The 21,861-nt window shown below is 36.3% G+C and overlaps 1 protein-coding gene across 1 annotated transcript in view; it reads right to left on the bottom strand.

The window, feature by feature from the left end:
• LOC137403846 (dynein axonemal heavy chain 1-like) overlaps positions 1 to 21,861 on the bottom strand; it is a 105,223-nt gene that overhangs the window by 29,347 nt on the left and 54,015 nt on the right. Inside the window, exons 24-47 of the mRNA XM_068089917.1 lie at positions 20,826 to 20,963; positions 20,261 to 20,424; positions 19,639 to 19,752; positions 18,873 to 19,061; positions 18,332 to 18,472; positions 17,024 to 17,035; positions 16,866 to 16,971; positions 15,410 to 15,538; positions 15,161 to 15,311; positions 14,702 to 14,880; positions 13,589 to 13,759; positions 11,773 to 11,927; positions 10,726 to 10,903; positions 10,116 to 10,310; positions 9,844 to 9,963; positions 7,542 to 7,700; positions 7,327 to 7,443; positions 6,766 to 6,909; positions 6,160 to 6,478; positions 5,035 to 5,208; positions 3,247 to 3,425; positions 2,628 to 2,855; positions 1,817 to 1,973; positions 682 to 857 (exon numbers count right to left, since the gene is read on the bottom strand). Of these exons, the coding sequence (XP_067946018.1) occupies positions 682 to 857; positions 1,817 to 1,973; positions 2,628 to 2,855; positions 3,247 to 3,425; positions 5,035 to 5,208; positions 6,160 to 6,478; positions 6,766 to 6,909; positions 7,327 to 7,443; positions 7,542 to 7,700; positions 9,844 to 9,963; positions 10,116 to 10,310; positions 10,726 to 10,903; positions 11,773 to 11,927; positions 13,589 to 13,759; positions 14,702 to 14,880; positions 15,161 to 15,311; positions 15,410 to 15,538; positions 16,866 to 16,971; positions 17,024 to 17,035; positions 18,332 to 18,472; positions 18,873 to 19,061; positions 19,639 to 19,752; positions 20,261 to 20,424; positions 20,826 to 20,963 (3,795 nt within the window). The remainder of the gene's footprint in view (positions 1 to 681; positions 858 to 1,816; positions 1,974 to 2,627; positions 2,856 to 3,246; positions 3,426 to 5,034; positions 5,209 to 6,159; positions 6,479 to 6,765; positions 6,910 to 7,326; positions 7,444 to 7,541; positions 7,701 to 9,843; positions 9,964 to 10,115; positions 10,311 to 10,725; positions 10,904 to 11,772; positions 11,928 to 13,588; positions 13,760 to 14,701; positions 14,881 to 15,160; positions 15,312 to 15,409; positions 15,539 to 16,865; positions 16,972 to 17,023; positions 17,036 to 18,331; positions 18,473 to 18,872; positions 19,062 to 19,638; positions 19,753 to 20,260; positions 20,425 to 20,825; positions 20,964 to 21,861) is intronic.

Raw genomic sequence — 21,861 nt, 5'->3', positions numbered from 1 at the left:
GTCTACTCACAACTATTTAGCGGAAACTTATGACTTCTTATACATAACTTTATGACTAAATTTCACTAGATAGGTGCTATTAGTTAACTGAGTTGTTCTGTTCATCAGTTAAAGTTTGCCAGATATAAACAGACATTTAGACAGATTTCAATATGAGTAGTCCTTTACGAACAAGTTCTCATGCGACGTAACAGTCTGAACCCATCCACTAAAAAGGCCTTACGCTATAGTGCAGCTTTGAACAAGTACGTCTCATCATGTGATGAACAACATAAACATACTACAATCACCAACACCGACAGCACAGCCAGTGCCGGATAGCCTTCAGCAGATATGAAAGGTGAAAATGGGGGAAATGGTGCGAGTGAGTCGTACATCACTTAGCAGTGAATCACAGTACATAATCCCATATTACCTTCTGACTCGCGTTGTAATGCATCATTTTTTGATAAAAGCTAAGCTAAACAATAATAACAAAAAAGTTTAATTATATTCATGATCATTTTTCACATCAAAGAATATTTGAGTAAATCAAGGACAGATAACTCTAACATTATTAGTAAACAGAAGTACTTGCTTATCAGATATAAGGAGCTTTGTAGGAACTAAAATAATAAAGCATCTTTTCCAATAGCTTTTCTCTATTTAAGATGAGCAAATTACATATCATAGCCTAAGAACCTGAGTGTCGCTGAACAGGAACACAGTAGCTTTGCTCTCAAGACCAGCTTGTAGCATGACTTTCTTAAGGTCATCCCTCCACTCAGTTGGACCATAGTTCTTGCTCAGTTCTATCTGGAAGCAGGTGAAGTCTGCGATGTGTGCAGCGAGTCTGGTAAGAGACTGCCTTCCACTGCCTGCAATCCAAATATATATCTCACTGATACTTCAAAATGTCATACCATTTTGTTATTTAAAATGAAAACAAGCAGGACAGAGTTCAGCAGTAGCTTCATTCCTGTTCTTGCAAGCAATAACATAGACTATTGAACAGAGAATGAGAAGATAAATCTTGTATCAACAAATCTATAATAAATTGCTCAAAACTATCCTAAACTTGTTAAAATAATCTGTTCTGTTTTACCAGAATACCATATGGTAGAAAGCATATAAAAGGATGGCTACAACTAAATAGATTACAAAGAAGCCCCTGTTTCAAGCTCAAAGCAAAAAGGGCTTTCGTGAAATTCCCTATAAACTTGCTGGAGTGTAAAACAAACTTATTAACGCTTAAGGTTAACAAACTAGGCTTTGATTGGCCAATGTCAATAACAACCTAGTAAAATTTTCCTGCAGATTATAAAAGTGACTTTTTTTACAATTAGTTTACACTGTATCACCCTATGTTTGGGTTGCCCTCTTAACGATTACTCATCGAATATGTATGCCATAGATCATCAGAAAACATTACAACTGCCAAACTATCCCGACATTTCGCTATGCATCTAATGGACATTCCGCTTTGGGTACACCACTCCGGCAATGGTGATTGGCTGTCGCGGATTGCATGACCTATATGCCCCTTCACGATAGTTGCTGCGGGACTAGTATGTCATAATTTCAGTAATCGCAGTGTGTGATGAGATCGTTATGTCATGAACCTTTTGCTGATGTAAACCCAGGTGAGTTTGTGATAATATGAATAATGTGATCACAGATGATCCCTGAAGCATAGTGGGAATATGGCTGACATACTGTGATACAATGCAAACCAGCCTTTAGTAACTATTTAAAAGTTCATTACGAGAGTAAAATTTTGTTTTCTATCCTCAGGCAAACTTACAAGCTCATTAACTCTAGCTATTGCAAATCTTACCTCCCATGCCCAAGAGTAGAGCATTACCAAGGGGCTGTCGTACGATTCGCCCAATCCGACAGACGTGTCTAACAGCGTCATTAAAAAGTACGAGTTTCATCTGAGCCGTGTTCACCTGATTGTAGTCATCGAGGAACTCATCCATTACCTTCACCATCTACAAACATTACACTCTGTAAGTGCTCACTTGAACAATTATGGAAGAAGAAAACTCGGCAATAGCCTAGCAAGAGCAATAGGCAATCCAGAAATCTTTTTTGCAGTTGAATTTTACTTTTTGATCAAGACAATTGCCAAAAATTACATAATAAAAATCATTAATAAAGGCTTGTTTGTCAATAGCTTGTTTAATCGGGGTGCAGAACCCAGTGAGCAGAATGTAGCTCATATGGATGAAAAATCCCTGCAATTTAAAGGAAAGAAAGTTGCAGTGGCTCTGAGAGTATCTATAGGGGTGATAAACATGACTCCACAGAGCCAATCCCTCCTATATACAACTAGAAGCCTCCTATATACAACTAGAAGCCTCCTATATACAACTATAACGGAAGCCGATACCTCCTATATACAACTAGAAAAGAAGCCTCCTATATACAACTATAACGGAAACCGGTACCTCCTATATACAACTAGAATAGAGACCTACTATATACAACTAGAAGCCTCCTACATACAACTATAAGGGAAGCAGGCACCTTCTATATACAACTAGACGCCTCTTATTTACAACTAGAAGCCTCCTATATACAACTAGAAGCTCTCTATATACAACTAGAAGCCTCCTATATACAACTAGAAGCCTCCTATTTACCTTTGTATGATCAATAATCTCTTCATAGTTTCCTGAGTCTCCAGTCATGAAGTCACCATAAAGCAGAGGAGTCTGGGTAACAACTTCGTCAAAATCTTGACCAAAGTCTTCTTTCATCTTCTCTTTAGCGAGGTCATCAAACCATTTTCTGTCCTCATCATTGACGAGACGATCCTGGAAGACTCTGCAGCTCTCATGGTACCACAGTCTAAGAAGCGCCGGCAGATCCTGGAATATGGGATATATACCGTGGTGTGCGAAATAAACTGGACCCCTTTCTGGGAAACTTAAAAATTCTCATTTACAAAATTGCTACTCATTGTGAATTTAGTCAACAACCATAAATTATATATTAAATTGATTCTCTTGCTGTCCTGATTACAAATATGTAAACTCAACAACTGTAAAATTAAGTTTTTGAATGATTATGTAGGCTAAAATCTAAGCATTTCATTGTTTTAATGGTTGAAAACAACAATCTGTACAGATATGATCACACAATATACATTTTTATTTGAGTATTTGTAAAAGATTTCACAAACTACTCAAAGGAGGAAAACACCAGACTGTAAATCATGCTGTAAACTCAATGTAGTCAACGGCAGCAAAGGGCACTTACAGGCAGCTTTTCAGCAGTAAACATGAGGATTCCTTGGAAGACCTTGCTCAGATCACGCAGGTTAAACGTGTAATGGCTCTTTGCAGGTGTCGGCAGCAGGGTGTTGGAGATGGTTGAGTAGACAGACAAGCAAGTCTTTGTTAGCTGACTGCAGTGCTCAGTAACAGGTCCAGCATTGTCTGCGACATAAAAACATTGGCTTAGCATAAAACTATATGAAGGTAATATTAATATAGGCGTGCATAGTAGGATTCTTTTCTGCAGGAAGAATCTTTAACAAAAAACAGAGTAAAATCACAAAACTGAAACTAAATTTCCAACTGTATTATTGTTGGGTTTTCCAACCGTATTATGAGTGTTGGGTTTTCCAAATGTATCGGTATCGGGTTTTCCAACTGTATTATTAGTGTTGGGTTTTCCAACTGTATCAGTATCGGTTTTTTTAACTCTATCGCTCTCATATTTAATCTATTTAACTTGCATACTTTTATTAATCTGTATACCAATGAGTATATCTTACCAGACAAGATTGAAACTATAAAAATTAGTAAACAAAAAACTGCCCTATGACATAAAACTATAACAATAATATAAATGAATGAATATAAGTTATAATCCTGTTGACTGTTTGATCAGCATGCCATAAATATATTCTCTAACCAACTAACTTCTCCCAAGCATCACTCCACCTAAATTTTCTTCTATTGATGTCTTTAAGAAACAAATAAATAAAGAAGGAAATTTAGGAAAGAATGTTAGATTCATATACAGGTAGAATATGTGTCTGGTAGTAGACAAAGTACGACACAATCTAGTAGATCTAAACAAATAGGAAGCAAGTTTTTAGTTTCTTTATACACAACTAATAGCGACAAGAAATAGAGCGAAGAAGAAAAATGTTACCTGTGGATTCGTCTGTCAACAAATATGAAGCCAATAATGCAGCACATGTCTGAGCAACATTCCATATATTAAACTATAAACTAAAACAGTCAAATATAAAGAGTCTGTGAATAAAAATGGATAGAACAACAATCAACCTTGGCTAATATAGAATGAGCTAAGGGTGCTTCTTTATTCTAGATGAGTAGGGAGTATAAGATTGGGGTGCAGGTAAGGCGCCCCTTAAAATTTGAAAAGAATCATGCTAGGTTTTCCTTGATTAGAATAATCAAGTTGTGTAAGGTCTGGTGATATTTCGTGGTGATTTATCATTAAAAGCCAAGGTCAGAGATCTTTACAAATACTTCTATGTTTTAGGCTACGGTAACCAACTGCCCACCTTATAGTAAGCATTTAGTTGCATGATAAAAATGTTTTATTCGATCCATCCATAAGTCACTGATGATTAATTACCATGTTGGGCTCATATCGATGAAAACGGCACGTAGACAATAACTCCATGTTTATACTGTAGATACGCATAGAACTAAACAAATACATATTGCACAGCTAATTCCATAATAAAAATTTTATTGATATTTTTGTATGTGCAACCCAGTCAGAGAATACGATAGAGTAATTACAGAGTTATTAATATATATTAATATAATCAATATATAGAGGATAACTCCCGGTTTATGGGTACACATAGGAATAAATAATGCTTATCATTTATTTCTATTCCGTAATATATTTTTTAAATATTTCGTCATATGAACTAAAATACTAAGAGGCAATTTGAAAGTACGCTAATTTGATGTACTATTTCTGAATAAGTAAATGCTTACGTCTACAACAAACATGAAATAATATATAAGAAGATTTTGTAGGTCAACAGTGACTTACTTATCCATGACTTGAGAATCGTACTAAAGATACTGAACTGAGAATCCTGCTCTAACTCTGTAAATGAGACGATGTTGAAGTGTCTCATAAGACGCGCTGTCACTGGGTTTCGACCACCACCGGGAGGTCCCATGGCTGTTACAAAGTTAACGTCGACCAGGTGCCTGAAATCCCCTGTGAATTATGAAGAAATGAGATGCAGGATCGACCATACCAATCAGTTCTCTATCATTGCAGCATCTAACTATTTAATTTCAAACAGCACAAGTTAGTCCACTGTTGGTGAAAAGCCTCAGTGGGTTACAGACTAAGGTATTAGGCTGATCTTTCACACTGGCCGATGGAGGTGGACAAAAAATGATTTAAAAGCATCATCACTAGTCGATGCATGACAGAGGAGGTAAGTTGGCCGATGCATGACAAAGGAGATAAGTTAGTCTTTGCATAACAGAGGAAATAAGTTAGTCGATGCATGACAGAGGAGATAATTTGGTCGATGCATGACAGAGGAGATAAGTTAGTTGATGCATGACAGAGAAGATAAGCGAGTCGATGAATGAGAGAGGAGATAAGTTTGTCTTTGCATGACAGTGGAGATAAGTTAGTCTTTGCATGACAGGGGAGATAAGTTAGTCGATGCATGACAGAGGAGATAAGTTAGTCGATGTATGACAGAGGAGATAAGTTGGTCGATGCATGACTGCTATACACCTATTCTGTGTATAGCAGAAAACAAAAGCTAGTCTAAAACTATTATAAACTATTTTAAGTAAAGCAAAAGAAATAATTTTATCTATGCATGGCAGAGGATTTAAGGTTGTTCATGAATGGCAGGTGAGATAAGCTTGCTTATGCATGGCAGCGGAGATAAGCTACACTACGTGTAACAGAAAAGATCAATTAGTCTATTATAGGAGATAATAGAATACAACAAAAAACAGTCTCAACTAGTATTTTTCTTAAGAAACTAGTTCTGTTTTAAAGATCAGTTTATATCGAACTACCGTAGTGAGCAGTGTTTATGAGCTGTAGCTGTGAATCAACACTGAATCATGTCTCTAAAACTCATCTAAAACAGTGAAAAGAACAAAGCTGTTACATTTATAAATAGGAAGAAGTACGCACCGATAGCCTTCCTGTCATACCAGCCCTTGAAATCGCACCACTGTCGAATGAGCTCAATAGGTGGCTGCGCTCCATAGACCTCGAGAGCAGGCATATTCAAGTCGTCTATGAAGAAGATCATCTGTTTGCCTAGAGGAGGTCCAAAGACTCCCTTACGTCTCTTGTCCAGTTTTCCATCTATAAGATCTTGCGTTTGATTGGCTGATGTTTTAGCAGAGAAAACTATGAACTCTGGGACATACTGATTGGGCATTCCGTTGATGAGCTTGTCAGAAATAGCCAAAGATTTACCCGTTCCTGTCGGGCCGACGCACATAACCTGTGGGAATAACCAACCTAGATAAGAGATGTTTATAGAAAAATTGTCATTTTCTGTGTTTTTTTCTTTACTGGTCATATAAAACAACCAAAAGTCATTCAAACCAGAGAAGATATGAACTCAGATTAAAGTAGCAACAAAAAGTACTATACCATTTATATCATCATCCTTGCAGTTTCAAATAATTTTTCATAATCTTATCACGGTTCTCACCGTCCATCTAGTCAATCTAGAGGAGTTAGCCAGATTTGGTGAAATTTTTTAGCTGCTGTGCGCAAACAACTAACCGTTTTATTATTGGTCAGAAGCATCTCAAGGATAACTGCACTCCGAATGGTATCGAGTGTTGGCACAATGATGTCAGAGAACTTTGTGTCTGGTGCAATCACAAACTCCGCTCGCCCATGCATCCAGTTCTTCCAGCCGACTTCCTAAAAAACGAGATTTTTATTTCACTAAACTCAACTACTTCTCAAGGAGGTAATCAGCAATAACTTTCACATAAATGAAAAGACACTGAGTTTCCCTTGTGAAACAGTCTTAGCGGAAGTTTGTTGTAGATTACTAGTAAATATAATAATGCCATCAGTTAGCTAGTGAGAGAATGAGTGAGTCAGTCAGTCAACCACTCAGTCAATAATTAAGTCAGTCAGTCAATCTGTCAGTTAGACAATAGGTCAGTCAGTGAATCACTCAGCAGGTCAGTCAGTCAGCAAGTCAGTTGGTCAATAATTAAGTCAGTAAGTCAATCAACCAGTCATTCAGTTGGACAGTCAGTCAGTCAGTCAGTAGGTAAGTTAGTCAACCTGCCAGTTTAAGCAAAACAAAAAATTAGTCAAAAGCAACACCTTCTTTTTCTCTGCACCCTCATCATCCTCATCATCTGCAGAAGTAGCAGTGGTGATGCCAGCATCTTCCAGTCTGTAGTCATAAACGAGACCCTCCTCAGGGAATAGAATTTTTATCTACAATGTTATCATCATGTCCTTGTCTAGCCACACAACTAATCTACAAGTGAATCAGAAATGAGATAAATTGACCCACAATACATTCAGACTCATACCCCATGCTCCTTCATTTTCTCTCGTAGGAATTGATCAAATTTCTTCCGGCCATTATTGTCTCCAGTGCCTCCAACCGTCCAGATAAGTGAGAAGATGAACCATGGTTCAATGAGCTCTGCTATTCTATCTAGTTGTTCCTGAGGTATCTGTATGGGTTCCTATGTAATAAGAGATCATTGTGGATCATCAAGCATATGAACGTACGTAGTGGGACTAGCAGCTAATGGGTCATAACTTACTGTTCACAGTTTTGTACATATAGAAAAGTTGAAGGTATCTGCCAGGGACTGAGGCTAACATTAGCAAAGTCTAAAATGCTAGCAATATAACTAACAATGAAATGGAGTAGCAGGAGCAAGCGTCCTTACCATGTACGTCCTGTTTCCATAGAAACGCTGCGCAAGGTAAAATGTATGAAGGTTACATGAAGCCATGACTGAACGATGACAACAACATGAAAAACACAGAGAGTTCTACAACACTACTACTACAATGTTACATACAGTTGGATGCAACAAAAAACGTTAGTGTGTGAGCAATTCCTAGAAGATAGAGTATGTCGTCTGCTTAGCTTACTGCAACCAGAGACTGTACGGGTCTTTTATGATCATATCTGAGTCCAGTAGCAAGGGAACTTTAACCACTGAAGACATGCAAGTTGCAGAAAGCCATTTGAGGTTAGATGTCATTTTATCACCATTGGTGGTCTTTTCTAGGAATTGAACCTTCACCTTTTAATCTCAGGTCAAGCACTCTAAACCCTTAGGCCATGGCAGCTCCCATCTTTACTCACAACAAATACCAGTTTAATTAACAACAATACAAATATGATGTATTCATTTGTTACTTAGCATCTGTTATTTTTCAGGTCAAGGGTTTTATGCCACTAGGTCACGGCTGCTCTCAAGGACATTTTTAGTTATGAAATGCTAGATATTTGCTTCATGGTTACTAAAATGGCTACAGATAGCTGAATGGTATCTTTCATTGAAAAGAGAACTCATGACTTCCTCCTCTTGTTTGGTGCTCTTTGCTCAATGGTCTAGGCTTTCCACCTAATATCCATTCTCTTAGCAGAAAAAGGCATTTTAAACACTATTTGTCAAACTATTTATTCGATTTTAATGACTAACTGTTGCCTTTTTTTGTTTACTATTGTTGTATGACCTAATTTGAAAAACATTTCTATTTTTGAAATGAAATTATTGCCAATAAAGTACTATATATAAGCCTTTTTATGAACATGATCTCTACAGCCTTTAATTCATTGAGCAAGCTGACGATACATTTTGCTGTCATACAGACACGGCACTGATAACACTGATACACTTCTAGATACTACCAACTAAAATAGACAGATAGTACTCTACATAAAACTACAACAATTGGGGGAGGAGTATGATGTGCACTTACACTAGTGATTATGTTGGGGTCTGACGCTGCCAGAATATTCTACCGTATGACAAAATTGGCAAGTCAGTAACATTAATAGGGCTGATATGAGACATCTCCTATTGAGTGACATGAGTGAACAGGTGCTACCGTAAGTTACCATGCAAGTGTGTGTCTAATACAGTCAGACTATACAACAAGAAGAGCCCAACTAGGAAATGGCTGACTTGCTGTCGACAAGAAATGTCAACAGCTACAGCTCAATTACTCCTGTGGAATGAAACATGACTGAGTTGGATCACAAATCAGAGTGAAGCACTACATCACAAAAACCTTTTAGAGTGTTATAACTAAAAAAATCCTTTTATAATCAAGCTGGCAATGCTGATACATGTACAGATATAAGTGGGCTTATATTGAATTTGGAGTTGTCACCTTCTAATGTAAATTGTTATGAAACAAAAAACAACACATGTTGAAAAAGGAAGAAACCATTTCACAAGCCAAGAAATGAGCTGTTGTCTGCTGCCACTTTGATAAGACCTCACAGTGGGTATATGAATTTAACATAGATTCTGGCATAACCATAGACTACCACTTTTAATCATTCCGTTATTTTGGCCTTTCTTTTTAAGGTTTGTCTCCACCCCTAATTAAACTATAAAACTCGAAAGGCTATCCATTACTGCAGTGATTTAAGAATCAAAAGAAACTTCTACCTTATTAAGTATTAGATAGCCTCAGCTTGTTCAATACTTTAGCCTCAGTTTCAAAGGTTCAAAAGAGAGAGGACATTGATAAATAACTAATTGGCAACTTTAAATGAAGTTAAAAAACATAAACTGTAAATGATAAGCTACTATATAATAAATGAAGGCAATGAGAAATCATTATACACAACTATATTACCTCTTTAGGCACAAGAGGCGAGATGAAGCAGTCAAACATTTTGAACATGCTGGATACAAGGTTACTGTCCATGGTGCCAATTATCTCTGTGATGTTCTTTCTCACGAAATACACTGCCGGCTGTCAAAAAGAAACCTCAGGCATCAAGACACCGGCGTTATGCAATCACGTACGTCAATCAACATTTTACATTAAGCGGAGAACTCAGGTGTAATAATAGAAAAAGGTCAAATCATGTTACAAGAAATGTTTGGAGATATTTTAGGTGTTACCTCAAGGAACTGGTCAAAGAGTGTCTGCAGCTGTTCCTTGTACTGATAGACAAGATCAGGAAGCTTCCGAAGGTAACACTCGACAAATGGCTTCAGTCCGAGAATGCCTGGCTCCAAGTACACCATGCCGCATCGAGACACAGTAGCAGGGGATGCAACTGCCAAATCTTGAACTTCGAACATCATCGTCATTGCCTATGAAAAATATGTTTTAAGAATTGAAATTTTCGAAAATTTCTGTGAAAAGATAATCATCCTGAAAAATAGTCGATTACAGCCTTGACCATAGCCCAAGAACCAAAGTAACTAAAGCTCTTCAATAAATCTATAACTGCCATATGTTACACTAAAGCTGCTACATCTAGAAACAGAAACACCTAAAATCTGAAAGCACAGAGAGTAGGCCCAAAAGGAAATGCTTGCAGTAGCCCTAGAAACTCATCACTGAATATGGTTCGTAAACAAGCACAAAGACTACTTCTCACATAAAGCCTAGCCTGAGAATCCACAGACAAAATAGTGATAAAACTAAGAGATAATTTGATGCGCAACCATAAATATCAAATAGCCCTAAAACCATAATTTGAAGTGAGCCTAGAGCAGCGCATACATTAGTCAATTTGATGATCTCTCCAGAGCTAAGGCAGAGTTTCTTGTTATCATCAAGCACTGTGTTCATGTTTTCAATCCAGACAGCGTCGACCGGCCCATCAAATAGAAACCATCTCTTCTCAAGATCATCAGCGGCGCAGCCGAGTCGAATGAGGGTAGAGAGGATGCCATCAGTCCTGAAGAGTAAAAACATTCCAACTAGAAGCGCAATAAAAATGCAATAAATAGGAAACTTAGAAAATATATGGACAAGAATTAGAGTCAGTGATGCAGATAAAAACTGTAGGGTTCAAAGTATGCAGAATGTAAAATCAGCAGGTTTGTGTCTCATCAACCCTTTTAAAGTTCTCATGCTAGACACTTCTTTCAGGCTAAATCTAGCGATGTTGGTCAGTTGTGTTTAACAATAGTTGTATAGAGTACAATACCTGACTATATGGTTTTATAATCCTCCAGCGTATATCCGATGACCTTGTACATAAGTATAGATAAGTTCATATACCCTAGGACACTTATATTTCGCTAGTATTTAGTTTCGTGAGTAGCATACAGAGTAAAATTTTGCTGTAACTTAATTTTGCAGCTCTGATGAGTACGAAAATATAATGATGTAAAAATAAATGCAGTGGAACAAAAATAATTAGACTCCTCAGGCCCAGTTAACTAGTAAGAAAAATTTACAATTTGGGACTAGTTTGTAATTGTGAACCGCAGGTAGAATTGTGTGGGCGAGGTCGCTAATGCAATTTAATCGCTTGCTGCCATTTGTTTCTTGGACTATCAATAAACAAAGCTACTTAATTTCGCGTTTTCACTCGTTCGTTATGATAGTTTAGTTTCGTTCATGAAATGTTCGTGAGAGGATGACTCCGCAAAAGTTAGATGAGGCGAACACATAAGTGTCCTAGAGTATAGAATATACACAGCATATGAATTAGCTCATCAAATCAAACTGTATAAATCAACTGATAAGGTAGGTAGCTAATAACGGACTATGAAGGATGGTTATACAAGAATTAGTGCAAGTACATGTAGCCAGACTCACCACTCATGGGTCATGAGGTCAAACTCTCCGTAGAGCTGTCCCATAGTGATAGACTTAGGATTTAGAATGTAAGTATGGGTGGCCTCAAATAACTCTCCTGATGGGGATTCAAGGCCTTTCAAAGATGTCTGGGCATTCTTAAGCACCTCGTAGCACTATAATTGCAGGTGAGGGCATGACACAGAAGATATCAATAGACATGAAGTCAGCTATTAACTTACAAATCAAGTGAAAGTGTGATTATGATGTCTATAATTGCAAGAAACTGACAGAATAGAGACGCGTAATACTTCAACTTGAACACAATAACTGATATCAACTATAGAAACGATAACAATTATTGCAGCAATAACAGTTGGTGACGCCATTTCATACTTATTTGTCTTCTGATCGTACTAATTGCGTTCAAGTTTTTTCGATTTTATTCGAGAAACAACCTGGCAGTCCGATCACCTCAATTATCAAACACAGAAAATGATAGAAAAATAACGACACTTTCTGATAAAATCTACAAAAAATTGTGTAAGCTCATCTTTAAAATAGTTCTACAGATTTAGATGATTTCTTATTAGAAAAATGTAATAATAATGTTGATTCTTCCAACAGCACTTAGTTTAATTTAATGCAATTAAATTTAGCTGAATTAAATTCAAACTGAATTAAATCAAACGGAATTAAATTGAATCTTCTCTCCAACTGGAATATGAATACAAATTGCAACAGCGAATAAAACAAATAAAACACATGCTAGATTTTCAATATATTAAATATACCAAGTGGTTTTCAACAGATGACATAAGAAATTCTTCAAAACAATATACATGTAGTTCAGTAAATAAATGAAAAAACTGTTGAACATTTTAATGAAACATAAAAATAATATATTTATTCAAAGTAAGATAAATTGTATTCCATCTATAACGGCCGGAGTAAAATACTATGGTTAGTTCTATTACTCTCTCACTCTGAATCATTCTGAGCCTAAAACTACCAAGCCTACAATTCTGTTCATGATGTTATGAGGTGACTTCGAGGTGAAATAACAAAAAAACTTTTTTACAGATCAGTGTTGTGTTAATTTAGTATTTACATATAATTTGGGTTTTCACCTATTTTAAATAATGCATTTGTTTTAATACTAAATTTAATTACTTGAAGCATATGTTTCTATTTTTTTGACTCGAATTAATAAAAATACAATATATTCTTATGAAATGGGTTCAGCGTATGAAGTAAACATCAGAATGAGTTGACTCTGCATGTCGCGGTTTGACTGTACGTATATCAAAAATGGGACATTTTTACTTTTGTATTTATTTTATATTTTCAAGTGAAATATGTAACCAAATCGTCAGATTTTACATTTAATTAAAGCTTTTGCTTTAGTAGCAGGAAATCTGAGTTGATACATCCAAATAGGGACAGCAGTTATTAATAGTAACTTGCAGTAAACTTTCATGTTTAATCAAGCAGTCTGCAGGTTGGATGTTTAATAGGCTGGTTCTCAGGAATTGGATGGAGTTTTGAAACCAGATATATTTAGTAACCTGGCAGAAGGCACTGAGCATATAGGTTTGAAATTTCGAAAAAATGATCAAACAAATGTTGAAATGTCGCACACAGACTAACAAACTAATTTAATAGTTTAGGTATTAAATTTAAGAAATTATTAATATAGATAATACAGTTTACTATCTTCAAAATAGTTATTATTTACAACAACAACAAAAAACCGAAAAGAATAAAATTTCACCCAATCAGAGCTAGCTACCATTTTTCATGCGTGTGATAAGAGAAGTGTTTAAACACAAATTACTTTTGTCTTTCCAGAGCCTGTTGGCCCAACCAACATGAGTCCGTGACGCACGACTGTCGTCTCGTACAACTGGATGCACTTGTGTATAAATCCCTCGACATCCTTGAGGTTCAGCTTGTTGCACTGCTTTCTGAGGGCGGAGTCAAGCTCGCCATAGTCAACAGGTTCCTCCTACAAGCATACATACAAGAATATTCCAGGTTGAAGTTGGTAATATATGCATTATAGCTGTTCTTCAGGTGAACAACAAACTGTAATATGAAAACTTGTATTTCTCAATCCTTGATTTAAAGATGAACTTACAGAAAAATGTAAATCGATTTTATCAGAAAGTATCAGTATTTTTCTATCATTTGCGATTGTTTTTGATGTTTGATGTGATCTGACTGCCAGCATGTTTCAAGATTAAAATCGACCAAATTTAATCGCGGTTAAAATGCTCAGAGAAAAATATGTGTGAATTAATGTTACTAGTTGCTATCCATCGTTTTTTTTGGTGTCATCAAGCCATTTGCACATGCACTCGTTCATGAAAAAGCCACCATATTTGTAGAAAACGATCATTTTTTGTATTCAATAGTACTTTTTGGTGTTGTTTTGGTACTACAATAAAAAATTTGCAAATAAAAGCATCGTTTTCAAAAATTCATTGCAAAAGCTTCGTGTTTTTAACGATAAAATTATCTATAAGATGACCGACAACGATAAAATGACGTCACGAAAAAACGAAGGATTGTTAGCATAGTTGATATCAGTTATTGCATTCAAGTTGCAGTATTACGCTTTTCTATTCTGTTGATTTCTCTGCAATTATACATTTAATAATTGCACTTTCGCTTGATCTGAGCGTTTTAACCGCGATCAAGTTTTATTGAGTTTAATCTTGAAACATCTTGGCAGTTAGATAATCTCAAACATCAAAAACAATCGCAAATGATACAAAAATGCCGATTCTTTCTGATAAAATTTACTAAAATTTCGTACCAGTTCATCTTTACCACAAGCTCGAGACAAAACAAGTTCTTATAAAACCATGAATCATAACTCAGCTCAGTGGGCAGGTAGCAAGTGGCATATAAAAAATGACAGGATTTTTTTCAAAACACTTTTTACCTTAATGTTGGGGAAGAGATCACTGACTATGCCAGTGAATAGCTTGAGATCTTCAATAAGGAACTTTGGCACATTGACATCTCTTATAGCTCTAAGGCAAATGAGCTCTTCACTCATGGTTGGATTTTGTCGCTTCAAGTTACCAGCAGCTGATATCACAGACTTCACAGCTCTCATGCCTGCAATAGTGCCACTAGCTAGTCACCTGTGATGATCTGTCACGGCCGAAACATGACACTTAGCAGATGTTACAAGTGACTAATAAGTCAAAGTCTATTTTATTTATAGAAGCTTTGTAGTTGCAACACACCAAAATGGAATAGTAATAAACTCTCAACGGTAACAACCTCTACCAAGGTTTACGTGAACAACAGCTGAATCAACAATGACATAAATATGAAAACTATTATTTGAGAAGCTTGTTACCTAGCAACAGCTTTGATACAAACTAAATCTCACCAAAATCATAGTGGTCCTGTGAGGAGAGCTGCTCTGAACTGAGGGAGAAGGTCGAAGTGATCTTCTTAGCCAGAACTCTTGCGTCTGAGAAACCGAAGGAGAAGAGAGAGATCTCAGCAATGAGGGCATAGTCTGGTACCATCATAGCCACCTGCCAGAACATGCCAAGTATTCAACATGTCCAATAGAAAAAACCTTTGTATGCTTCATGTCTAAAGTATCTGCTATTTACAAGAGACGATAACTCACAGGTCGGAAGAGAGCTTTGAGGTTATCAGGTAACTCTGTACGTCCGGCGTAGCCAGGGTTCATTGTAATAAAGACAGCACAGGATTGACGAAGGACCAATTCTACACCCTCAAACATGAACCTGTCCACCTGGCAATGAGAAGGCTAATGGTTAAAGCTGTCTTATGTTACAGATCCATTAAGAGATACCTTTTAAAATATTACTTGCAACAACTCTTTCCCATTGGCTGCTGTTTGATGACACCAACATACCAGGAATATATTGTGAAATCAGAAACCCTTTACACATGATAAATATGAAAAGTGCTAGCTTGGATATCGAAAAACTAAAAATAGCTAACAATAACAATTTACATTGTTTGCAATTTAGGGGAGAAAATGTCGCTGACCTTTTGCTCAAAAGAGCATATTTAATCAAAAAAGTTCGTAAAGATATAAACAAATAAAAATTTAATCTGTTGAATATCATTTCAAACATCTACCTAAAAAACTGCAAATGAAAAATAATGATGCAAAGTTCTGGCTGATTGCCAATAATATTGATTTGGTGTTACAGTAGACGCCCCTACGGGGTAAACAATCCATTACAAGAATGTTTACATTATAGGGATTTTACATGATATGAAGTATAAAGTACATGTACATATTCTAACCCCTTCAGATATCTTCTTTAACTTAGCCTTTTGGCCCTTCATAAAGTAAATATAAAACTTGAATTTTTAATTTATTGACTGTACAGTAACTGCGGTATTATTAGTTTGTATCTACAACGCTTCCTTTTTTATCATTTACACTTGGTTTAGAGTTCATTATTAAAGCAATTTTAAGGTATAGTAATTTTATTACAGTAATTTTAATTTAAGGGTAGTGCATACCTTCAATATTAATTCAAATCAATTATTTTCTCTTATTTGTTTCCACAGCAAGGTCTATGTTGTACAGAAGAAAAGCAAAATAAACATAATAGATACTCCAGATACCCCCATATGCTGCTTTTTCTTCCAAGTGAAGCAAGGGAGAAAACAATATTTTAAGGATAACTATGGCACTCTCGTCATTCAAATCGAATTTGAGAATTTGCACCAACTTCACACTTTACATTATATGGAAATTCTTACGTATTACTAGACAAAAATTTATATAAATTATTTAAGCTAATCGAAATTTACGTCAGGGAAGGTTTATATTATAGGGGCGTCTACAGTAGATAGCATTTTGACTCATACCAGAATTCATAGCTAACTCATGGGCACTACATAATTACAGTCAAAACCTATACACATAAAAAATAACTGCGCTATATAGGGTATGTATGATTACAGTCAACGCCTACATACACAGCAAAATAATTACATTACCTTAGCGTACTAGACACAAAGCCATTACAGTCAGACAACAATACCAGTCACACAAATAGCAGCAGGAATTCCCAAAATGGATGCAGAGCAGAGCTTACCTTCTTGCGGAGTGCAATCTGTATGGTTGAGATTTGTTGAGCTACTACAGATAAGACCTCAATGTCAATTCTGTTAAACTCGTCAAAACAAGCCCAAGCTCCAGAACTGAGGGTGCAATGCAAAACAACACACAGATGAGCGGTGGGTAAGCAAGCACAACACAACAGCACTAACTGGTCATATTCAGAAGGAGTTGTCCTTCCTCTTGCTAACAGTCACAGATCCAGTACATGCCTATACATGTAACTGACCTGCTAATGGTGAGTTTTACTGGATGGAGTTTGAATTAAGTATGAACTATTATATTAGTCAAAAATAAATGAAAATTGTAAAATTGGACCATTTTGACCCAAAAACACCTTGGTTTGAAAACCTTTTGAAGGAAAGAAGAACTGTATTAACGAAATTTCAGGAAGCCACTGTTTTTCAAGCTACTAGAAGTTGATGTGGCAAACAACTCCGAAACATTAAAAAACTCTTCATTAATTTCATTTTACTAAACTCTTAGCAAATGTTTGTTAGCCTTGGAACAAACAATGCTTGATATCTACGGTATCGAGCGTTTAACAAATTGACCCGTTGGGTATTTTGGGAAGACAACTCATAAAAAATAGTGGAATTGTGGGAGAGCTTAAAGGCTATTTAAAGGAAGGTCAGCTGTAAGCAATGGCTGAGTTATTTTACAGGCGTTTACCTTGAGATACATAACATCAAATGCTCTGCCTGTCAAACCTGCATAGTACCTTTGACCTAGACATGATTCACTTTTAGAAACAATGGGATTCAACCAAACAGCTAAGGTAGAGAAATGACAATCGGAGTACGATGATCTACTTCATCTAAAATATTCTAATATTGTTCTTATGATTACTTCATTTCATGCATATATTATTAAGTATAAAAATAGACCTTTATTAGGCTTTTTATAATAAAAACCATAAACTTGTTAAAGTTAACACTGCTTTTTGTATACTTTCACAAAAGAAATTTAAAAAACCTCCAGTACTTAATTGATGTAACACAACATTAGGACATTCTCATATTCTTTGTTATCACGCTGATAACCATGCAAAATTCATCTACCAATGTATTTACAGTGAAAAAACAAAATAAACTAAACAAATGATATTCAAATCCTTATACAACATAAATTTTACTTAAACATTTTGTATTTTAATACCAAATACAATGTAAACTATTGTTTCAGTTTTCGTCTTTTCACTAAAATCCTTCAAATAACAAATTTCAGCATAATATTTCTAAACATTACTATTGTAGATTTTTCATATAATAGTCTAAAGCTAAAGTACACTTTATTTCAAATTTAGGCAGAAACAAGAGGGGACAACTCTCACTTCTTTGTGCGCAGTAGCTGCAAACAATTCACCGCAATATCACACAGCCACGAGTGTCAAACAACAGCACGATGCGTGTGGTGAGGATTGTAGTGAGCACTACAGCAAACAATATAGAGTTATCCACGAAGAACTCGGGCCTCACCCGCTGTTTTAGGCCTTGCTGTATAGTCGCGATCTGTTGAGCGACCACAGACAGCACCTCTATGTCTATTCTATTGAACTCGTCGAAGCATGCCCAAGCGCCCGAGCTGCCAAAAACACTCATATACATCAAACTCTTGATCATAACTCTTAAGTTTACATTTAATGCTCAATCTCTACAGCAATTAGCAGATATTAGATATATAGATAAATTGGCAGACCCTCTTTTAAGGTGTATTGAAGCAGAGGTTGTGTGCACCTTTCCAATTTACTAGCAATAAGGTCTTAGAAAAGCTAAGCTAATAAATCTTTTCTGTAAACATCAGGCTAAACCTAATACAAAGTGTGCCTCGCACATTGAAGCCTTCCGAATGAGAATTAACTCAGCTGTCATTCTCTGAGTTACATTCACGCATAGTAAACTCTTAAAATTTTTTTGATCAAATCATGCACCACCCCCATCCCTTTGCTCAACTAAACATTACGCTAAGAAAGAACTAAGTCTACCTCGCAAGACCCTTGAAGAACTTCCCCATAGCCATGAAATCAAGCTGGTCTGAGCAGTTGAAGACAACACACTGAATGGCCATAGCCTTAGCCAGATCTTTTGTTGTTTCTGTTTTACCAGTACCAGCGGGTCCAGCAGGCGCCCCTCCAAACTTGAGATGAAGAGCACCAGTCAGTGTCAGATAGCATCTACACATTGAAACCATAACAAGTTAGGCAACTGTATTTTGAGATAGAAAAGATGTGGCTATATACTTCACAATCACTAGAGACCAAGCTGAGTGATTCGTTACTAGTACATTTATATGTACCTGTTAGTTAAGGGATTTATGACCGGTCTACTTATCTGTCAGTTAAGGGAGTGACAACCAGTCTATTTACCTATCAGTTAAGGAAGTAACAACCAGTTTATTTACCTGTCAGTTAAGGAAGTGACAACCACTCTATTTACCTGTCAGTTAAGGGAGTGATAACCAGTCTATTTACCTGTCAGTTAAGGGAGTGATAACCAGTCTATTTACCTATTAGTTAAGGAAGTGACAACCAGTTTATTTACCTGTCAGTTAAGGGAGTGATAACCATTCTATTTGCCTGTCAGTTAAGGGAGTGATAACCAGTCTATTTACCTGTCAGTTAAGGGAGTGATAACCAGTTTATTTACCTGTCAGTTAAGGGAGTGATAACCAGTCTATTTACCTGTCAGTTAAGGGAGTGATGACCAGTCTATTTACCTGTCAGTTAAGGAAGTGATAACCAGTCTATTTACCTGTCAGTTAAGGGAGTGATGACCAGTCTACCACTGTTTCCAAGGTACTCGTATCCATACATGAACTCAGCATTCACAGCCTGAATGAATAGATTGTCATCGCGCCAATAGTATCTAAAATAAACAAACATAAAAATAATGATACAAAAACCTGTTGTTACACGAAACTTTTCTCAGCTCATGACTAACGCTGTATGACTCGTAAGAAAGATGAAAACAAAAAACTTCCTATGCAAGCTAGCAACCGATAAAAACTCCCTATGCAAGCTAGCAACCAATAAAAACTCCTTATGCAAGCTAGCAACCAATAAAAACTCCTTATGCAAGCTAGCAACCAATAAAAACTCCGTATGCAATCTAGCAACCAATAAAAAGTACTTGGATACTATGAAAAGTCAAATGATCAATGAGAATATCATATTCTCTAATATGTTTCAGTCAACTAAAAACAGTCGATCGAATCCTTTTTACCTACTGTATTAACACAAAAATAAACTATTTCAAACAGCAGAGAGAGAGAGAGCGTGCTAGTTTGTATTTTCTCCTAGACGCCTTGATATCTAACAAAAATCTAGTAGACAGCAACCACAGTTGCTCATGGTGAGGTACTGCTGATACTCACCGGAGCTGTGAAATCCACTCGAAGTCATTTAGGTTGTTGACATCTTCAGCGATCATGTTGTTGACTACATCTCTGGCATGCACTTCTATTACAATAAGAGCAGACAACACCTGCCTTTCTCTCGAGGTCAGCTTTCCTCGTACAAGTGTACGCAAGTCATCGAGCTACAAATGTTCACATCTTCCTGTAGCAATTTGGAGCTCGATAGAGACATTGTCACTCGTAAATATCAATATCCTTTGAATATGGCTCTCTCAAAGTGTCAGCTCTGTGCTTGGTACTTGTGTTAGCCAGCAAAACGTACGTGAAAAAACTATTTTTAATTCAAAAATTTCAAACCCTATAATATTTTACTTTGTTATAGAACAATAAATGCTGGCAGATAAATGCTCGCTGTTTTATAAATGAGAAGTTGTCAGCACCACAAAATTCAATCAGAGAATTATTAGCTTTTGAATTTTTAGACAACCTCGCAAATGGAGCCAACTGCCAGAAATATATAAAACCATATCTTCATGCGGAGTCGTTCCCCCTAAAAATAATGATCCATAAATAGCATTCAGACCTGTGAAAGAAGGTGCTTGTATGTTCCTGGTACATCCTTCTTCTCAAGGGCTTCTGTAACTTCGCTCGTCCAAAAAACCTGGCATCCACCAATCACGATTTGGCCTGGCCATTGAAGTACCCACTCAGGTCTTGGTGTCTGCACAATAAATCAATCTTTCATTATGATTAAGTTATTCTGAGTAAATGTATAACTGGCAGAATTTGCTAACATTTTTCAGCTAGCAATGCCAACTGTTTCCATGGAATTCATTTTTACCGGATACTAGCAATTTATCGTCCATATGACATCACTATATTAGCATGCATAAACAAGAGCTAGACGGTTGCATTAACTCATAAAAATCCTTAAAGATGTCTATGAGTCTAATCAAATGTCTACATTTAATAGGGCGTATTGTCATTAAAGTTCAGAGCTCAATTTTATAGTGTCTATGATGACTATAATCCTAGTTATGTGATAAATGTGAAGTCTGCTCGCATTTTAACAGCTCAGCAGCATTACAAACACTTTTTACATCAAACTGTGACAATCAAACGTAAGGGATATTTCGGCTAGCTCTCTATGGTTTACACATCTAATCACAGAATTCACTGGCGCCGTTGAAAACTTTATCGACTTTCTGATAGAAACAAAGTTGAGTCAAACAGAAGTTGATGCAAGTTCATATCACACAATTGTGTCAAACATTCCTGCCGCAACATATAGATTACAAATCTGAAACACTCTAGCTGAGTTATTTAAACTAAGATACTCATTCACTTGAAAAAGTACAACTTCTTGACAAAACGGCTCTGAATTTGCAAAGCATCAAACCCATAAGTAAATGGATATTTGTGTTTGAATGCACAAGGCAGGCAAATATATATCGGATTTTTAGACAAAAATCTCTTCTGGCAAAACAGATTAAAATTTAATCAATTCCCGTGTTCCAACACCAATATGTGCATAGATAGAGCAACAAAAAAGCCCTCTCTCTGTTTAATTAACTGGCCAAACTTAGATCTAAATCTATCGGTAAGACTATAATAGTGAG

Source organism: Watersipora subatra, chromosome 9, assembly GCF_963576615.1.
Source record: "Watersipora subatra chromosome 9, tzWatSuba1.1, whole genome shotgun sequence".
Classification (NCBI taxonomy): Eukaryota; Metazoa; Bryozoa; class Gymnolaemata; order Cheilostomatida; family Watersiporidae; genus Watersipora; species Watersipora subatra.
Note: the sequence above shows the minus strand (reverse complement) of the source record. Positions and strands in the feature narration are given on the sequence as shown.